This window comes from Terrapene carolina, unplaced genomic scaffold, assembly GCF_002925995.2.
Source record: "Terrapene carolina triunguis isolate 2854851 unplaced genomic scaffold, T_m_triunguis-2.0 Scaffold35098, whole genome shotgun sequence".
Classification (NCBI taxonomy): Eukaryota; Metazoa; Chordata; order Testudines; family Emydidae; genus Terrapene; species Terrapene triunguis.
Window position 1 is genome coordinate 918,905 of NW_020699449.1, and position 21,544 is coordinate 940,448.

The 21,544-nt window shown below is 37.5% G+C and overlaps 1 protein-coding gene across 7 annotated transcripts in view; it reads left to right on the forward strand.

Annotated features, from left to right (window-relative positions):
- PTPRD (protein tyrosine phosphatase receptor type D) overlaps nucleotides 1-21,544 on the forward strand; it is a 184,095-nt gene that overhangs the window by 80,149 nt on the left and 82,402 nt on the right. For all 7 annotated transcript variants that reach the window (XM_024213897.3, XM_024213898.3, XM_024213900.3 and 4 more), the window contains 2 exons: nucleotides 1,687-1,799; nucleotides 11,367-11,464. In XM_024213897.3, the coding sequence (XP_024069665.2) occupies nucleotides 1,687-1,799; nucleotides 11,367-11,464 (211 nt within the window). The remainder of the gene's footprint in view (nucleotides 1-1,686; nucleotides 1,800-11,366; nucleotides 11,465-21,544) is intronic.

Consider the following 21,544-nt stretch of genomic DNA (forward strand, 5'->3'; position numbering starts at 1 on the left):
AAGTCTTCTGCATAGCGAACTTCCACTGAAGTTAACAGAGGTTCCATACTTCAAGAGCTTATGGGATTAAGATACAATTTGCACAGCACATTAAGGCAACCAGAGGGGAATTTTTGTCTTGCTGAACGAGTTGTGTATCTTCAATATTAAAGACAAGCAAAAGAAATTGCCCACTGTCATCTAAAATAGAGCTAACCATAGTCCATAGCTAAAATTGATAAGATTCCCTCCTACCCCATCACTCTTCTCTTTCCCATCACATCATGTCCTAATCAGTGTTACCACTCACTGCTCTGCCTGTAATACCTGGACAGAGAAGAAGTGAATTTAAACTGTTTTAAGAGGTAGCAGAGCAGGTTTTAGCACCATCACAGGAAAACCTAATCAGGAAAATGGCCCAAGAGTGTGATGTCAAATAAAATGCAGGACACTTGAGATAGGTGTAGCTGTAATAACTCTTACACCCACCTCTCCTCCCTTTCTTGAAATTTGGCTTTTTGCCACCTTCATCCTCACTTCTTCTTCTAAAAAAACCCAAATTGAATGAAAATGCAAATCAGTAGGTATTCTGAAAGCCAATACAGTTCTCCTTGGCTGACCTCACAGAATGGAACTCTCAGACAGTAGGAGCCCATTCTGACAGGAGACCCATAAGAGCTAAAAAGCACAAAGATGCCTCGTTTCTGAGGCAAATGGGACCTATGGGCCTTTTTCTGTCTCTTCTGCCCATTGCATTTACGGAGGGTTTTTCAAGAGCATCAAAATTCCATTGAAAGTCAATGGCAGTTAGGTACCTAACTCCCTTAGACACTTTTTGAAAACCCTGCCCCTAATTTGATCAGAAGCATTTAAATTGAATAGGGGCTCTGTGACCATGGAAAGGATTGGGGCCATGGGTGTTCTGTGACTCACCCTATTACAGAACTGAAATATTGAGAATTGAGCTCTTACTCCCTAGAAAGTGAAAGCAACAGTGTTCAGATATATTATCGGCAACCTTGAAAGTGCCTAATGAATAAAAGAGCAGGAGTACTTGTGGCACCTTAGAGACTAACAAATTTATTAGATATGCATCCGAAGAAGTGGGTTGTAGCCCACAAAAGCTTATGCTCTAATAAATTTGTTAGTCTCTAAGGTGCCACAAGTATTCCTGTTCTTTTTGCGGATACAGACTAACACGGCTGCTACTCTGAAACCTGTCATAATGAATAAAAGCTATTCATAAATAAAACAGTACAGAGCTGTGTATATTAAAACATGATGAGAGCAAATATAGCATCTTCATATGTTATTCACAATTACATAATGAAGATTTAAACAAATATATTTAATAAAGCTGGTAGGTAGCTAGCTTTTAAGACAGAGACAAAGTGGATTTCCTGAAGTTTCCCATTTATAGCCCGTAGCTGTTAATTATTCTAGTCCCTTGAATGATGAACTGGAGGATCAGGCTACTGCTGAAGGCAATTACTCCAACCCAATGTTTTCATGTTTAAATTTCCTTTAACCATGTAAATTGTAGCTGCCTTAACCACCATGTTGCACACAATTGTTTTATCTTCTGCTTTGGGTAGTGAATACTCTTAAAAAGAAGCAGTATCGAATGATCAAATAGGTCAGACAAGTGTATTTGTGTAGTTAACACTGAGGATCTTATGTGTGTTTGTGTTTACTTTATCCTTTCAGGAAGAGGGCTGAATCTGACTCTAGAAAAAGCAGCATACCCAACAGCAAGGAAATTCCTTCTCATCATCCCACAGATCCAGTGGAGCTGCGACGCCTTAATTTTCAAACTCCAGGTAAGACGCAGAACTCCCCCGTTTACAGCGCTGTGACCATTCACGGTTTTCAACAATATTTCTTTAAACGGCATTGCTGCTAGAGAACTGAGTTGTTAAATGTTGAATTCTTTAGTTTTAACAAATTCTTTATACTGATTAATGATGAGATTTTGCAGTGTTTTTCTTACTAATAGTTTTGGGAATAATTTCTTCTAACTTCTGCAGTGTAAAAAAAATCCCATATTGAACTAATTAATGGAGACTCTAAAAACTTAAGCACATTTTTTTCATAGAAACGAGTAACAATGAAGAATACTAGAAAAGATAGGGGGCTGGGAAATTTTTTCCCCCCTATTTATTAATTGTGTGCATTTGACAATACTTTGTGTACAAATATTCCCTCTTTCCACTGCAGAGTCAGGTAGTCAGTTTCCCTTGGTTTTGTATGTGTCTTTCACATGGCAACAGAAAAGAGGAAAACAATTTTTAACATAGGAAAATATAACTGCAAGATGACAAAAATTGGCCACAAGTCTCTGGAGCAGGTGCTTTCTCTGAAACTATTTTTAACTCTTTTTTTTTTTAAATTGACTAGATTTCCAGTTGACAGTGTCCCTTTCAGGGATTGGTTTACTAAAACTGTGAGAACCCTTTAATGGTGAAGGGTACTGCTTATAGGCATCACGCATACTTCTCATATTCACTGTGCACAACACTGCAGTCTCTTTAAGTGTCTGGGCCATGCACCTTGCGGATGTGCAAAATAAAAAGGCAAGGTTAGCTGGAAAAAATACTCTTGTCTTCTAAAACAGGAGCAGTGTGTGAGGTCAAAAGGGTATATTAATATATAACTATTCCTGAGGTATAGGAATGACATGTTGCAGAATATCTTTAAACCTGCTTTATATCCACTTTCCTCTTTTCAGTATGTTTAATCTTGTTTTCTTAATGAGAGTAACTTTGACAGCCAAGGACAGGATAAGAAGAAAATAATGTGAGTGGCATTGGGATTTTTATCACTCTTGTATAGATGGGTTGATATTTTATCTTTGGAATTTTCTTAATTTTGATGGTGATGTGATTCAGTAGACTTTTTTTAATACAGTATGATTTAAATGAAGTCCCAAGCTTAATTCTGATTGATTGCTTTTAAAATCTTCCTGATTTACCATTAACAATGTACAAAAATCAGTGCTAGTACTATAAATTCTGTAGTGTGAGACATGAACACAGTCATGCCTTCAGCATCTACTAGTGAACTCCCTGACCAAGAAGATCCTCTGTTTATTAAGCTCCCTGCTACAACACATCTTGGTCCTCTCTGGTAACTGTGAAAGGGGAGGAACTATGTAGCCACTTTTTAAAGGCACTTTTATGCATTTAAATGCATAAAATCAGGAAATTAAATAGAGATTCTCAGAGATTTACCAAACCACACAATACACACACACAATTTATCTCAAAAGAGTTAACTGAAGTCTCAGCACTTAGTTCTGACTTATTAACGCTCTGTGATTTATCCATCATCTTTACTACATTCAAAAAACAGTTAATGCAAAGGCGAGATTTTGTATACAAATGCACAAAAATCAGAAAAAGAAAAAGTTATGGTTCTTACAGATTAACTCCCATCATATATGTTCTAAAACAGATTTCCAAATTCATCGCTCCCATAGTCATAATGGGCAGTGTGGATGATTTAATATTACTTCATACAGTTTTCTTTTTTTTACTTTTGTGTGTTTAAATTTGTAGTCTTAATCTTGCATTTATGTTTATTTTTTGTCATATTTTAAAATAAAGTAGGGGAAGACGCTGCTCATGCTTAATAACATTAGAATTTAATGCTGTACATTAGCTCTTGCAGACACTATAGTTTTACCTCATTGCTCTGGAAAGAACTGGAGATGAGTGAATTTGGACCAACATGGCAACAGCTGTTGATGTGAAATAGACAGTTTTCAGTGAACTTGGCTGTGAAGCCGCAATTCATTGATACTATTAGACCTGTCCCTTGGCAACAAACCTTTTTTGTAAAACGAAGTCTGATTTTCAGGCACTTGTGGCTTGCAAATGAAATTATTATTATTTCTATCGTGGTAGCACCACGGACCCCCAATCAAGGATCAGGAGCCCATTGTGTTAAGCACCATACAAACAAGTAACAAAAGAGACAGTTTCTGCCCTAGGTGGTTTGTCTTGTCCCGGATTTAAAAGCATGTTAGAAGGTGTTACTAACACATTCTAAGGATGAGATCCTGGCCCTGCTGAAGTCAGTGTCACTATTCCCATGTGGAAGCATACACTCTTGTTTAATTCCCATTGACTTTAATGGAGCTATGATTTCACCATAAGACTATGTGTATTCAGCAAGTGAAGGTGCAATTATAGCATAGGTAGGCATACGTGTACTAGCTTTAATCTAGCTAGCATAGATAATAATAGTAGTGTAGACATTGTGGCATGGGCTAGCAACCTATTAACAACACATTTTTAAATTCTACTCAAACACAAAGCCAGCAAGATGAAATAAAAAGAGGCCTTATGTTCATGGGAACCATATTTTTTTTCCTTCCACATTTTTCCCTTTAAAAAAAATGGGCAGTAGGATGTGGGGCAGAGGATTGTGTTGTGTATATTTTATTGAAGCATTTACAATCGCCCTCATACAAAGGTCTTGTCTACACTATTCAATTTTATCCCGTCTGAACAGAGTTACCAACAATTCTATTAGGTGACGCAGTGTTGAACGTGTTCTAGCAGTCAGTATGCTCCAGGACAATAAGACTCTAGGGAGGTAGAGGATGTGAAGAGGATATTTATTTGTTTATTTTATTTATTTAGATTGTTGGAGCACCCACAGAGTGTTGGGTGCTTTCCAGACACAGATGAATACAAAATCTCTGCCATTGAAAGAGTACCATCAAAAATAGTCATTTTGTTTCCTAATGAACTGATACTGTGGAGCAATTCAGGAGACAATTTGAACTTAAATTGAAATGTTTAGCTCACTAATCTCTTGTTTAATATGGTTACTAATGGGGGCAGAGATCAAAAATAAATTAGGCAATGTGAGGCAGAGCATCATTAAACCCCCTTTCCTCTCCCCTTCCCCTCCCCCCCCCCCCGCCCCGTATTGAAGGGGCAAACATATGCCTGTCAAAATAGAAATTTAGTAGATGTGCTTCCATTGGGAGATGATAATGGAGTGTGGACTGGAATCCCCTGTATTCATAATAATAACAAACCTTGATAAAGAGTAATGGGTGACAAATGCTTTGACTATTTGAAAGACTCAAAAACAACCACTGTCAGATGCCCAAGACACAATTTTTTTTTTTGGGGGGGGGGGGGGGTTTTAAATCTTAAACCACAAATTTATTTTTTTTGGGGGGGGGGGGTCATGTGGGATGTGAATGTCAAGGTTTCGCCCTATTGGATTAAAATGCATTTGAATTGCATACCATATGAGTAAAAGCACCTTTAATATATCTGGTTTAATATAACCATTTGAAAGCAACTATGTGGATTGTGGCTAGTATTTATCTTCTAGTTCAGCGTCAGGGCTTTCTTATTTTATTAATGATCAAGTTGAACTGGTGATGAAAATACTAACACAATATGAAGTCACCATATGAATCTAAATTCAGAATTGCCAGAACAATAAAGCTTTCAGTTTCCTATCACTTTTCTTCATGTTTTACCAGTAAAGAATAGTGTTATTAGGATAATTCTCATTTTATTCTGAACACAGAGGATCATATTCATCTCTGGCTTCACTCCATTGCAACAAGCAGTTACACCATGGATAAATTTGGCACTGTGTCTTAACATAAGGGAATAGCCCACAGTTCTACATCTGAGAAGAAGATCCTGTCTCCATATGTGCTTTCCATACAAATGTACATTTGTTAGATAGGCCCATATGCCAGCAAGTGGGTCACATCTGCGCCAAGTTTTCTTTGAATCAATATGAAAATGCCCAATCTCCCAACAGCATAAGGGATTTCATTTTGTAAGTCTATCGTTTTCTAAAGGTAGAGGGGCAGGGGTGAAGGAGAGCCAGTCTTGCTATTCTACCGCAAGTTTACTAGAAAATATGGTATTAAAATCATTAACCTTGAAAGCAAATTTTATAAGTCACTAAGCCACATGGACAAAGAGTGGTGGGGGGTCAGGGTAGGAACAATATGTCTTCATCTAATGAAATCTACAGGAAGGAGAAGCTCTGACTTACACAGAGTAAAGTGACTGATTTGAAATAGTTTGAAATTTTCTGAGATCCAAGGCTCAGAAAAAGACTCCATTCTGCTTGTCAGCTGAGGAACAGGATTGATTTATTCCTGACAAGTCACTTTTTGTTTTTCATTTAAGTACAAAATGTGTCACACTCGTAAATAATTTGTGTAATTGGACACCAATTAAACAATTATCTCATTATAGCACATTAGTTAAATAAAAAGATGCTTGAAATTCAAGGAAAATAAAGAAAATTATTACAGCTTTGAATTCAAAGATTTACTCATTTACATAAGTAATTCTTCACCATATACTTGTGTGGAGAGTTATTTAAGGAAGCTGCACCAGTCTGTTTCCAAGATGAAGAAAAACAAAATAAAACAGGTCAACTGGAAAATAGCAAATTAAACACAAGGGGAAAAGTTGATGTTTGGATTTATACATCTGACTTGCAAGTTAGCAGGGCTATCCTCTCATTGTATACATGCAATTCCTATTCATATTCAGGAGAGTTATGTCAACACTGAAGGGAGAATACAGGCTTGTCTACTTGGAGAAATTGACCAGAACAGCTCTCATTTGGACACCCTTTTCCAGAATAAAAGTCACTTTAATTCCAGAATCATTGCTCCGTTTTGGGAGTACACTAATTATTCTGGAATGGAGTTTATTTTATTCCAGAATAGAGTGTCCACACAAGGAGCTGTTGTGGAATAACTGTTGGAATGCTTTGAAATAGCTATTCTGTTTTTTTTTCTCCATGTAGACAAACACTGAACCTACTCCCTCAAGTTTATTTTTACTGTAGTGACTGTTAACAAAGAATACAAGTAATTCCAGTATCCACTATACTAAGCATTCCCTCCTGGAGTTCTGATGGAAGACAAATTCCCATTTGTCTTGGAAGACCAGTATTGTTGGGCCTTTAATCTGTTGCACATGCTGTACATAAGTTTTGCATTTGTGTTTTTACAAGTTTTTGACAGAAAAAAGTGCCACTTTTATTGGTTCTTCTGTTGATAGAAACATCTCATCATAATTTTTTTTGTTTGTTTTTCTCTGGTATTATATCAAATACATATTGCAATAAATGAGTCTTTAATGATCACAGATTATTAGTTTGATGTGGACCTGTAATATAATTAATTTAATAAAGGTTTTTGTGTAAAAATTATGTTAGATTTCCAATATGTTTGTTTTTTAAAAGCAATTATTGTGTGTTATCACAGCTCAGTGTTCTATGTAATCTCTAATTTCTTGTTCATTCATGAGGGGCTTGTAAACGTGGAGCTGCATTCACATCTTGAGCAAGTTTCAAACCAAATGTGTGCTCCCTAATGATATTAAGACCACAAAAACACCTTGCTCTTCTGTCTCATAAATGCATAAAAGCAACAAAATAGCAATTGAAAGGCTCCTTTTGTATTTCTTATTCATTTATAGTAAAATTCACCCCAATGCAGAGAGCCTATATAAGGCCAGGTACCTGGTTACATTCCGCATTAAGGGTGAAATCCTGGCCCTACTGAAGTCAAGATCAAAATCTCCATTGACTTCAGTGGGATCAGGCTTTCACCCATAGGATGTAAGTGTGGATTAAGTGATTGATGTAGAGGTCCTTTCACCTGCACTCTGCATTGTGATGAATTTTGCCCTTACTCTCCCTATTGTGCCTAAGTATTGTAGCCCATATAGTATACCATGTTCCTCTGAATTAGTGGTACATTTACCACAAGACAAGCAGAAGATATTTCCACATGTTATTGGAACCACAAGCTCTTGTTTAATTCTTTTTGGGGGGACACTATTATGCAGTATAAAATCACTCACTTTTTGCAATCCTCCGCAGTACATAGGCACAAGGGCTGGTTATGTATGGAAATTCAGGTGTAACTTTGCATGATGTTGTCTTCATTGATATGAGTCAGGTCTTTAACGTTATTTTAACATTTTTGTGTGCTTTAATTTATCTTTTTTGTCATTTGAATAAAAAAGAAAAGAAAAGCATGTCATTGGCATGTTATTCTTTTAGACCTACTAAGCATGTCAGAGGGCCTGTTCAGATGTAGTTGCATTTTGTTTTATTATTTTTAATACATGTTCATAGCATATATGGAATGATATTAATGTGTATTAGCAAAAGTATGCATTCTGTATTGTAGAGCCATAAAAATAAGTCTGATCAGCTGCATTTTGTGTAGTGTTCTGAGAGTCAAGTTCTGCCCTAGGTGCACACAACCCATGTTGATGTCAATAGGAGCCTCCTACATGCACCAGGGACAGAATGTGGCCTTAATATGAACCCATAGCGTATACCATAAAATCTCTTTAAGAACTGTGGATGCATATTAACAAGAGTACATATCTATATAATATGGATGCATAGAATGAGTACATAGCAAAAGACTTTCAAAAATGAAAAAGTAATTATTTGTCACCTCAGTATTGCATCTGTTGTGTCTTTAAAAATAATAGCCCTACCAAATGCTATTACTTCACTTTATAAGCTGACTGTAAAATATCAGTTAAAGAATGTTAAGTATTGTTCAATTATAGGATCATAAAATGAGTCCTGGCAGAAGGGGTTTATGTTCAAGTAAGAGCCAGCCAATTAATTTTAAAAGTTATCTGTAAGTTTCCTGCTTAGAAAAGTTTTATGCCAAGTTTCACTCTGCACCAAATGTTTACTACAAAATCACCCTTTAGAAACGTATAATGAGAAATTTAAATGGTAGTAGATGCTCAACTTTAGAAGTGCTAATGGGTACCTCTGTAATGATGGTTATAAATAAGATCAGTTAAAAAAGGACTAACTATGATTTGATTAATCAAATAGCCTAATAATGTATCCACAATTTCTGACTCTTTAAAATGACTAAATACCCTTCACACTGAGCTAAGTATTGAGATCCAAGTTCATGGTGTTGTTGAAAAGGATAGGTTCACTAATTAACAAAGACAACCCACCTTCTTGTTTACAGTAGAGAGATTGGACCTCTGGATATTTTCTTCTGAGTATGGTTTCCAGACAATGGTTTTGTGCATGTCAGAAGTGTACGTGTGTGTGTGTGTGTGTGTGTGATTGATTGATTGATTATGATGGCCTTCTACTACTGTTACTAATTTGTTTCCCATTTCCAATTGGCTTTACTTTTTACAGCTTTGAGCAGTAATTCAGTCCCCTACGCTTCCCTGATTGGCTCTGTGTCCTCCCTCTCTAGCCAAACTACCACTCAGTCCTTATATGATAATAACTCTCTCCCACGATTCGCTCGAAAAGGTCTAAACATCTTTGTCTCTATTATTTTCTTTGTTCAAGCACTGTTTTAGATGTACATCAGCCCACCTCCATTTCTGGATAAGTCTAGAGTTTTCTTGTGCCTTTTCACTCCCATACTTTTCATTGGGGTGCTTGATCTGGATCAAATCAGTTTAATCTTTAGAAAAATGTCACCCACCCTTTCAAAAATGAATGTAACATAGCCCTTAATTTGACAACTGAGAAAATGGGAGACTCCAGAATGGATATAGATAGAGTTTTGGCTACTAATTTTGTACCTGTAACTTCCAAAAAATATCCCCAATATTCCTGGATACTCCCCTTAGTTCAATTGACTGGCAGCATGTCATACTATCTATAATAAAACCTCACAGTGGCGGAATCATTGTGCAGGTAGCATTTGACTAAATGAGTGTAGCATTTCTGTGTAATGTACAAGGCTCAAATGATTAGGATCAGTGCTGCTGGTCCTTCCTATGTACTGAAGTTTATTAATTGGTGACTGAAATACCGCAAAATCATTTAATGAAGTGACCATATCATAATCCCATGGTCATTGAGTGGTGCGGTAGCAAATGCAAGTTAGGTGTCCCACAGAACACTCCTGAGATTCACGGTGACAAAGCAAACTGAAATGTGCAACACAGCTTCCACTTTGAGCCCCCTGTAGTCATCATTGTTTTCTTTTGTAATTTCAACAGATCCTGGGGTTCACTAGTTTAAATTTTCTAGCCAGCTGTGGTTTCTCCCTGCAAGTGGTTATACATGCTACATTGTTCTAGGCCTGGTAAAAGTAAACCTGAAGAAATAAATGCAAACCATTTTGGGGCGGGTCAAATAAACTAATTGGTTGGGGAAAAATGGCCACAAGGAGTGGGCTGGCAAATCTTCAGCTGGCAGGCTGTGCTAGTTGGCCCCACATCTCTTTCTGCCTTTTTTCTCTCCCTCTCTCTTCCTTCCTCCCTTCTTCTCCTCCCTATCCCCATCTTTTTTTCCTATCTCTCTTTCACTTTCTCTTTCGTTCTATATCTTCATCAATAGACAAAGATGTTTACACCTGAAGTAGATTGTAGGTACTTTTGGGGGTTGATAATGGGGCTTGGGGGTAAGATCATTTTAAAGTACTAGTGCAGCCAGATACGTGTTTCCAGCTGAATTGTACAACCCCTGTCTCTACAATCTGCTACTAGTGAAAACATTTTTGAAGCTCTAGTTGTCTGATGTCCAATCTTGTCTTTAGTGACTGTTGTCTATAAGCAGTGATGCATGTTACTCTAGTCATACATAGTTGCATGTGAATGTCAGTCATCTCTAACCTTCATAAAATATTAAAGCTATCTTAAAGTATTCCTGATCTGATTTAGTCAGAATGTATAGTCAGTCCTTCAGTCCTTGAAACATTGTTATTAGTCCTTTCTAACTATCAAGCTATCCATTTCATTTTTATTTTTATTTTATTAATTTATTTGGGATTTTTTATTTTATTTTATTTTATACCATTTCCTTTGCAGGTTCAGGTGTCTTCGGTTACCCTGGTAACCTTCATTCTCCAAGTTAGTTTTCCTTGATTATGCATAAGTCACTTTGTTTTCTGTCAAAATACTATTCTTTCCCCTTTAGGCCTCTTTCAGTGTCTATTTTCTCAGCTCACCTTTCATCGTCTAATTCAACACAGTTTCCATTTCATACAGTGCAGGAGAAGGAGTTTGAAATGACATTAAGAGTCATTACTCAAAGCAGAAGTCAACATCAGGTCTAACTGTCTCATTTTTCCTTGCCTAGCTAACCTCATTGACTCATGGCACAATAACACTTTCTTTTACACTAGGAATGTTAGTTTTGGGAATATGCTTGGTGACTTTTTTTTTTATTTGGCTTCAAAGCTCATCTCTCCAGAGCATGTCCTGCTTTGAGTAACCAAACTATCTGCCTGCTTCTTTCACATACAACATCTTTACTACTTGCATATTTCTAGCCATTCTAACTACTGTATTCTCTAAATTTTAGAATGATGCAATCTCTTTGATTTATTTTAAATTCTGTTTTCCTTCTCTCTCTTTCAACAGGTATGGCTAGCCATCCTCCAATACCTATCTTGGAACTTGCAGATCACATTGAAAGATTGAAAGCTAATGACAATTTGAAGTTCTCACAAGAATATGAGGTAATTTTCTCAATGTTCTCATTCTTACTATTCTTAACATTATCTCTGGTTTCCTCTTTTCTAGCCTCATTTGTGATAATTATACCCCTGGATGATTTCAGTTTTACATACCATTAGAGCCATGATGGGGCAGGCGCCTTTGTTAAAATGACTGATGTAGTGAGGTGGCTACTTTGCTCATAGGAGATACCTTTTCATAAGGATGTTTGTCGTACATACTTTAACAGTACATGCACCAAGTAGTGTACAAATGATACAGTGCTTGGACTATTTTGAATACGCGAACTCCCGTTGATTGTAGGTTAAGAGTGCCCAAGTTCCTTTCACAATTCTTATGGATAAGGATCCTTCATGGCACACATTGGCAAGACAGATACAATACCAGCTCCAAAGGGGGAGTTATGGTCCATTGTGTCAATGTTGCATGGATTAAATATTCTGTAATTGCCCGAAGTCATGACTGAGCATATAGCAACTCCAAGCCATTGTCTTCTGTCCTGTCAATAATCCATAAATTAGGGGCTGTAATAGTATGATGGAATGCAACAGGAACAGCGAAACCAATTATGGGCCATCATGTCAATAATCCATGGAGACATGAATAGACACTGCAGACAACAATGACCTCTCATGTCAATAATTTGTGGATGAAGGGACTTTGATAGCATCCATTAAACACAATAGATCATAACTGCTCCTTCAAAGACATTATGGTCTGTCATGTCCATCAGACCAGTAGTGCTCCTTTAGTGTGGTTATGGAGTGTCCTATCAGTGATCCATGAATTAACGACTCTCTGAATAGTCATTGATACAGTGCTCCCTTTACAGTCTGTCATGTCAATAGTCAATGGTTTAAAACTCCTTTAGAATGCCATTACATGGTAGACCATAATGGCAATGAAGAAACCATTACTACCCAGCTAGCTAGCTGTCATACACCTAGGATACTGTGGGTCCAACATAAATAACTATTCTTATCTAATCTCAGATATCTCGTAATTGATATAATTTGTAATGCACCTATTTCTTTAGTGTCCAGGCACCACAGATTAAGCATTGACACTCTCGAGAGTAACAGCACTGAGGCAGACCTTTCCAAGCTTCTACAAGTTAACATTTCATTTTCTGTGGAGTGAATTGCTTGTTTATGAGAGGACAGGCTGAAAGCACCATTTATTAATTTTATTTTATAAAGAGCTTTTGTATAACCTTTTGCATAATTATTTTTCCTCATTAACATCGCTTTAAAGCTAACTCCAAAGGTTGGAACATATAAATACCCAGTGTATTTAAATAACTTGGGCAGGAAAGATTTAAACAGTTACTGCACATTTATTATTACAGTACAGAACTACACTTGCTTTTCATCTGATGATACACTGTTAAAAACTACCTAAAGACTACTCTGAAAAATAATCTTGTTACCGTCAAGAGAAAATACAGCCTCTGTGATTCAGAAAAATAAGTTTATTTTCACAGAATCTCAGGGTTGCTATTTAATGCCACAGTCACCAAAATGTAGGAGTGAATTTTTATTGTACTGTATGAATCTATAGTGTTCTTGATTTTGGAGACTGCAGTATAAAAAGAGTGAAAGCAGATATTTTATCTGTCATTTAGTATCCTAAACTTGGCAATCATTTTCTTCCTTGTTCAGAAACACTTGCTAAACCTCACAATAATGCCTTTGTATAGAGTAAATTCTGAAATATGCATCTCATTGTCACTTTCTATTTCAATTCACCTGAGTACAGAAACTCACAATGTAAGTCTTGAAATCAAGCAGTGAAATGTACTGGATATAAGAAAATATTTTGAATCTCTAGAAAATTGAGTTGTTTGAAACTACCACTTTTCCCTGCACAAATACTCACCACTTTTAGCTGCGAACCCACTCTAACTTCACTGTGAATAAAACAATAATTTAACCCCAAAGTAAAAAATACCCTCAGGCTGTTCTAACTTGGCACAGGAAGACCATCACTGTACAAAGGCTATAGGAAGATCAAGGAGATGTAGAGGTGAGCTTTAACCTGTGTGTGGATCGGCTGCACTCCAACATCTCAGCCTTGGGTTTTGTGAGTTGCCCTGGTGAAGACAGTCATGCCATCTTGTAAGAGTTTGCTTCAGTTCTATTCAGACAATGGGCCAGATTCTGAAGCCAGTGAAAGTTCTAGCTGAGTAAGGAATTTGGATTTTGGCTTAATGTAACGCCACGCTCTTAATCGGAAAGTTAGCGTTCATCATAAAAAAGTCAACATTTGCTAATAGATTCCACAATTATTTCCTATTCTAAGTATAAGGAAATGTTATAGCTTCTCAGAAACAACTGTGCTGGCAACACTGCTTTTTTATAAATAGCTAACACTATAGCAATTCACATTTGTTGGTACAATGTGTATTAAAGTACACAGTCCAGGCATTACGTCGCCAACATTTCATTAGCATTTTGCAGAGATGATACGTTGAAGTATAAGATTGAATGTAATTTAACAGCCTTGCTGTTTCATATTTGTATGTTCTTTACATCAGTAAAAGAACCTAGAACATGTTACCTTAGCCAGTTACTGCCAGTGCCCTGGGTTATTTTTCATTCTTGTATCGCTTCTGTCAGATATCAACAGCTGCCTCTCCTACAGCTTCATACTGTTTTGTGTTTCTGCCCAGTTCTTTACTTAATATTCTAGCAAAGAAGAGTAGGCATTTAGCATTGAGCAGTTATAAAATCAGCATTTAAACATGAGCAGCAGTAGTGAAGTCAGGCTTTCCACTCATTACGCCCCTAATGTGCCTCAACCCTAATCTACAGAGATTGTCTTTTAAAATCTTTCTCTATGTCCACCCAATCTGTGGTCTCTCTTTTGTTGAGACAAGGGTATTAATTAGTGCAATTGAATTTTATAATGTAGATTAGGAAGTGTGGACTAAGACCCTCAACCAGTTTTACTTGGGGAACTGAACGGATGGTAACACTTCAGTCGATATCAATTCAAGCTAGTCTCAAACTGCTGACTCATTAAGTGAAAGGTGCTATATCCTAGTGTCATTCTACTGAGCCATCCGGTCTTCTTAGAGAAAGAGCAAAGTAACAAATTATTGCCTGAGTAAGTTACCTTTACATTTTCCTGAGAACAAACAAAACCCCCTATAGTTATTTCCAGTTTTGAAAAACAATGCAAATGTGATTTTACTTTTCCCAAGCAGTTCCATGATCACTGTAAATTTTTTGGCACTGCCTTGCTTCCACTAACATTCCATGATTTGTTTTTCCTTTTAGTTTGTGAAAATTCTTAAAATTTTATTGAAGACGTTCTTCTAATCTGAATTAAACTGAGAAGACACAGAGCTTCATATGAGCAGGGATTGATGAACTGATTCAATAAAAATTCACATCTTCCTGATCATAAGCTCCTCAGAGGGCTTTGAAGTACAGTGGACCTTCTTTAAGGTTGAGCTTCCTTTGGATAAGAATAATGTCTTAGATAAGTTTGCCCACCCAGCCAGCTTCAGGTACCATCCCCCTAATTATCTGCACATTACTTGCACCTCATATCCCATATCCAAAGACACCTGCTAGGATGTAATAGGATCCCTATTACTTTCTCCTTCTCAGCTACTCTTTCATTTCCTTTTCCATCTCTTTTTTGTGAGTTCTTCTCCCTACTTCCTGTTCAGTTTCTCCTAAGTCCAGGGATCAGCCTCCTACTTTGTTCCAGCTGTCCCTTGACTCTCTCTAATCCACAGTGCTTCCCTGCTATCAGACACAAGGAAAGCATTAGAGTCAAAGATGTAAATGATTTAGATAATGGCATAGAAAATAGATTTATAAAGTTTGCAGATGATACCAAACTGGGAGGGGTTGCAAGTGCTTTGGAGGATAGGATTAAAATTGAAAATAACCTGGACAAACTGGAGAAATGGTCTGAAGTAAATAGGACAAAATTCAATAAGGACAAAAGCAAAGTATTACACTTAGGAAGGAACAATCAGTTGCACACATACAAAATAAGAAATGATTGCCTAGAAAGCAGTACTGCGGAAAGGGATCTGGGGGGGTCATAGCAGATCACAAGTTAAATATGAATGAACAGTGTAACAATGTTGCAAAAAAAAGCAAACATTCTGGAATGTATTAGCAGGGGTTTTGTACGCAAGACACGAAAAGTAATTCTTCCGCTCTACTCCACGCTGAATAGGCCTCAACTGGAGCATTGTGTCCAGTTCTGGGTGCCAGATTTCAGGAAAGATGTGGACAAATTGGAGAAAGTCCAGAGAAGAGCAATCAAAATGATTAAATGACCTGTGAGTGAAGATTGAAAAATTTGGGTTTGGTTCGTCTGGAGAAGAGAAGACTGAGGGAAGGACATGATAACAGTTTTCAAGTACATAAAAGGTTGTTGGAAGGAGGAGGAAGAAAAATTGTTCTCTTTAACCTCTATGGCTAGGACAAGAAGTAATGGGCTTAAATTGCAGCAGGGGCAGTTTAGGTTGGACATTAGGAAAAACTTCCTAACTGTCAGGGTGGTTAAGCCCTGGAATAAATTGCTAGGAAGGTTGTGGAATCTCCATCATTGGAGATTTTTAAGAGCAGGTTAGACAAACACCTGTCAGGAATGGTCTAGGTAATACTTAGTCCTGCCATGAGTGCAGGGGATTGGACTAGATGACCTCTTGAGGTCCCTTCCAGTTCTATGATTCTGTGTTTGAACTCAATCTAGAGGCAGGTGACAGGAGCAGTGGCAGGCCTAAAGAGAATCAGCTTCAAGATAAGAGAATCTCTTGATAAAGTAAAACATGTGGGAGAGGGACCTATGCAGCAGACACTTCTGGTTTTTTGGCTGGGTAAGAAGGAGTATGTGGAGGTGAAAAAAACAAATCTTAGACGAGGTGTGAAAACCTATGGGCTTTAGCCACTCTTGGCAATGTGTTTTGAGTTTATTACTTAATATACAGTACCTTTTAGATTGTCTGGCTTTAATGTAGGATTTCAAGCTTACAGTATCATCATTTTCAGCTTGCTTAATGAACTTCCCCAGTATTCAGAACTCAACATTATTCCATGTTCCTCTGTCAATGCTCCCCTAGTCTTTTCATCTGCATTTTCTCCCGCCTTTTAATTAATAGAGTTATAGTGTCTTTTAGTGCAGAACTGCACCCAGTTACACTGGTCTCCAGTCCCTGTCCATGTCTCCTCACCTGCAGCAGGACTTCTGCCTCCTGGTTTGCTCTCCTTCCTCCTCTGGCAGACAAGAGCTCTGCTACCCTTTTGTCCCCACCACTAGCTAGAAGAAAGCTATTTCCCATTTGTCTTCATGCTGATTTGTCACCCTGCTAGCAAGTGCACTTCCTAATGTGATCCACCCTGCCTCCCAATGTTCCTCCCTCTGGCCTAGCACAAAGCTTCCCAATGACTACCCCCAAACCTTGGCACATGGCCAAGTTCCAAGTCAGAAACACGTAAAGTCATAGTCTCACTTCTGTTTATGCTGTGCATAATACTGCTGACTGCACACTTCGCAGTTCTACCTGCCCCATCTCTCTGAGGGAAATATGAGGTAGACATGTAGGACTCCTAAAGCCACACTTCCTTTCATATAACTTTTCCCTGCCTGTTACTGTTTTTCAAGGGAGGACAAGTGTCCTCTTATGTCTAAGTGTCATAAGAGTTAATAATCTTCTAATTTAGTTGTCTGATATTTTGTTAGTTGGGTTTTGGGGGGCTTTTTGGAAGGGTGAGGTTGTGTATTTTGTTTTGCTCACCAGAAAGTTCATTTCTACCTCACACAATTGTAATTTTTATTATATTTTAGCTGTTAAATTGGTATCATATTTCAGTTGCCTTGTAGCAAAGTGTTATATTTCCACATTACACTTGCACATCATTTATGTCACAGTCTTCTTTTGAATTTCCTAATTTAAAGACAAGACTCGTGACCCAAATTGATTACTACAAACCTTTTGGGGCTTTCACAGTTTCAGTAGGGGTTTTATGCAATGCGGGGCCTCATATGGATTTGACAGCTGCTAAGCAGAAAGCTATATTCATTTAGAAACTCATCTTGTATCATAATTCCTCCTTAACTTAATCTGTAGAATTTAGTAATACAAAGGTGTCACAAAATGAACCTGAATTGACACATTCATATGTTACCTTGCATATAATACACTGAACGTAATATTTTTCTGCTACCACATAGCACACAAAATATAATACTGCACAGGTTTTTACTTGCTGCTTGAATAGTTTTAATCTGAGGCCTTTAGTCTGTAATTTAACCAGGTGTCTGGCAATTATACCCTTAATGCATTAAGAAAGTGGATCCAGGTAGAAAATATTGTGCAGGTTCAGAGCTTTATTTTGGTGTGAGAACCTGCCATATAATATATACTAATAGCAATAGTGCCCTATCTCTGCCTCTCTGGGTGTGTTAGTCTAATTGGTCAGAGGGATTGTATATCATTTTGATGTTTCTTTTCATCAGGCTTTGTGGTGCAGATTACAATCAGCTCTTTGCTTTACCACTGAGTGTTGGAGAAGATGAAGTCACATTCTGGCTCAGTGCCAGACTGCCATAATGTCAGAAGGCTTGCCATAGTTTATCAGTATCAGTGGATTAGATTTGTGCTGAAAGGATCATTTATTTATTAAAGAAAATTTATCTTAAACTTTTACTTTTAAGTGACAGAAAGCTAACCACTGTACTCCTACAGTACAATATATTGCAAAAACATATATAAATCTGGTACTGATATGAGATTATTACAAAAAAAATCATAACATAGACCGATATGCAAAAATCCATTTCTTCTTGGCAAAAATTCCTATTTTTGTTTTATCTTTACTGTTTTTTTTATTATTTACTATAATACTGCAAATAGCATATATTGGTTTTCTATAATCTTGCATTGTAGGATGTGCTCCAGTTATTAAGAAACAATTAGTGTACTCAGTGAACAGTTGTCTGCCTTTTTTATTAAAAGCACATATGCTATGGCATTCATAAAGGTTGCTTGGTGTCTGTTTCTACTTACAGCAGTATCTGAGCCACTAAGAGAGGTGGGATTAAGATAGGTTTGGAAAAAAACTAGGAATTTGAAGTGGCAATTATTGGTATGTTTTCTGTTTTCTTCTGTGTTACCAGTGCCCCTTGTATTAGAAGCACTTGGTTGTGCATATCTGATTAAAAAACATTAATGGTACAAGAAAGCTGTTCCCATATTAGATGTTAGTGTTTGAACTGGCACGTATTACCATTTTGACAGGAAACTCCACTTTCATACAGCCATGTGTGCTGTTTAAGTAGCCAAATTACTTCTGCAAATATTATTTATTTTTTCATAGAATCTTAGGACTGGAAAGGGACATCGAGAGGTCATCTAGTCCAGTCCCCTGCACTCGTGGCAGGACTAAGTATTATCTAGACCATTCCTGACAAGTATTTGTCTAACCTGCTCTTAAAAATCTCCAATGATGGCAATTTAAATCTCCCTAGGCAATTTATTCCAGTGGTTAACCGGCCTGACAGTTAGGAAATTTTCCCTAATGTCCAATCTAAATCTCCCTTCCTGCAATTTAAGCCCATTGCTTCTTGTCCTAGCCTCAGAGGTTAAGAACAATTCTTCTCTCGCCTCCTTGTAACAACCTTTTATGTACTTGAAAACTGTTATCATGTCCCTTCTCAGTCTCCTGTTTTCCAGACTAAGCAAACCCAATTTTTTCAATCTTCCATCATAAGTTGTGTTTTCTAGACCTTTAATCACTTTTGTTGCTCTTCTATGGACTTTCTCCAGTTTGTCCATATCTTTCCTAAAATGTGGCGGCCAGAACTGGACGAAATACTCTAGTTGAGGCCTAATCAGCATGGAGTAGAGTGGAAGAATTACGTGTCATGTCCTGTTTACAACACTCCTGCTAATACATCCCAGAATGACGTTTGCTTTTTTTTTTTTTTTTTTTAACTATTGTTACACTGTTGACTCATGTTTAGCTTTTGGTCCACTATGATCCCCCAGGTCCCTTTCCGCAGTATTCCTTTCTAGGCAATCATTTCCCATTTTGTATGTGTGCAACTGATTGTTCCTTCCTAAATGGAGTACTTTGCATTTTTTCCTTTTTGAATTTCATCCTATTTACTTCAGACCATTTCTCCAGTTTGTCCAGGTTATTTTCAATTTTAATCCTATCCTCCAAAGCACTTGCAACCCCTCCCAGCTTGGTATCATCCACAAACTCGATAAGTGTACTCCTTATGCCATTATCTAAATCATTGATGAAGATATTGAACAGAACCAGACCCAGAACTGATCCCTGCAGGACCCCACTTGTTATGCCCTTCCAGCATGACTGTGAACCACTGATAACTACTCTCTGGTAACAGTTTTCCAACCAGTTATGCACCCACCTTGTAGTAGCTCCATCTAGGTTGCATTTCCCTAGTTTGTTTATCAAAAGATCATGCGAGATAGTATCAAAAGCTTTACTAAAATCAAGATATACCACGTCTAGCGCTTCTCCCGCATCCACAAGGCTTGTTACCCAGTCAAATAAAGCTATAACGTTAGTTTGACATGATTTGTTCTTGACAAATCCATGCTGACTGTTACTTATCACCTTATTATCTTCTAGATGTTTGCAAATTGATTGCTTAATTATTTGCTCCATTATCTTTCCAGGTACAGAAGTTAAGCTGACTGGTCTGTAATTCCGTGGGTTGTCCTTATTTCCATTTTTATAGATGGGCACTATATTTGCCCTTTTCTAATCTTCTGGAATATCTCCCATCTTCCATGACTTTTCAAAGATAATCGCTAATGGCTCAGATATCTCCTCAGTCAGCTCCTTGAGTATTCTAAGATGCATTTCATCAGGCCCTGGTGACTTGAAGACATCTAATTAGTTTAAGTAATTTTCTTATTTTAGCCTCTGATCCTACCTCATTTTCACTGGCATTCACTATGCTAAATGTCCAATCACCACCAACCTTCTTGGTGAAAACCGAAACAAAGAAGTCATTAAGCACCTCTGCCATTTCCACATTTTCTGTTATTGTTTTTCTCCCCTCATTAAGTAACGGGCCTACCCTATCCTTGGACTTCCTCTTGCTTCTCATGTATTTGTAGAATGTTTTCTTATTACCCTTTATGTCTCTAGCTAGTTTGATCTCATTTTGTGCCTTGGCTTTTCTAATTTTGTTCCTCCATACTTGTGTTGTTTGTTTATATTCATCCTTTGTCATTTGACCTAGTTTCTACTTTTTGTAGGACTTTTTTTTTTATTTTTAGATCAATTGAGATCTCCTGGTTAAGCCAGGGTGGTCTCCTGCCATACTTCCTATATTTCCTACGCAGTGCTCTTGTGCCCTTAATAATGTCTCTTTGAAAAACTGCCAACTGTCTTCAATTGTTTTTCCCCTTAGACTTGCTTCCCAAGGGATCTTACCTACCAACTTCCTGAGTTTGCTAAAATCTGCCTTCTTGAAATCCATTGTCTTTATTTTGCTGTTCTCCCTCCTACCATTCCTTAGAATCATGAACTCTACCATTTCATAATCACTTTCACCCAAGTTGCCTACCACTTTCAAATTCTCAACCAGTTCCTCCCTATTTGTCAAAATCAAATCTAGAACAGCCTCTCCCCTAGTAGCTTTCTCCACCATCTGAAATAAATAATTGTCTCCAATACATTCCAAGAACTTGTTGGATAATCTGTGCCCTGCTGTGTTATTTTTCCAACAGATGTCTGAGTAGCTGAAGTGCCCCATCACCACCAAGTCTTCTGCTTTGGATGATTTTGTTAGTTGTTTAAAAAAAGCCTCATCCTCCTCTTCATCCTGGTTAGGTGGTTTGTAGTAGACCCCTAGCATGACATCACCCTTGTTTTTACCCTTTTATCCTTACCCAGAGACTTTTAACAAGTCTGTCTCCTGTTTTCATCTCAACCTCAGTCCAAGTGTACACATTTTTAATATATAAGGCAACACCTGCTCCCTTTTTTCCCAGCCTGTCCTTCCTGAGCAAGCTGTATCCTCCTATACCAGTATTCCAGTCATGCGGATTATCCCACCAAGTCTCTGTGATG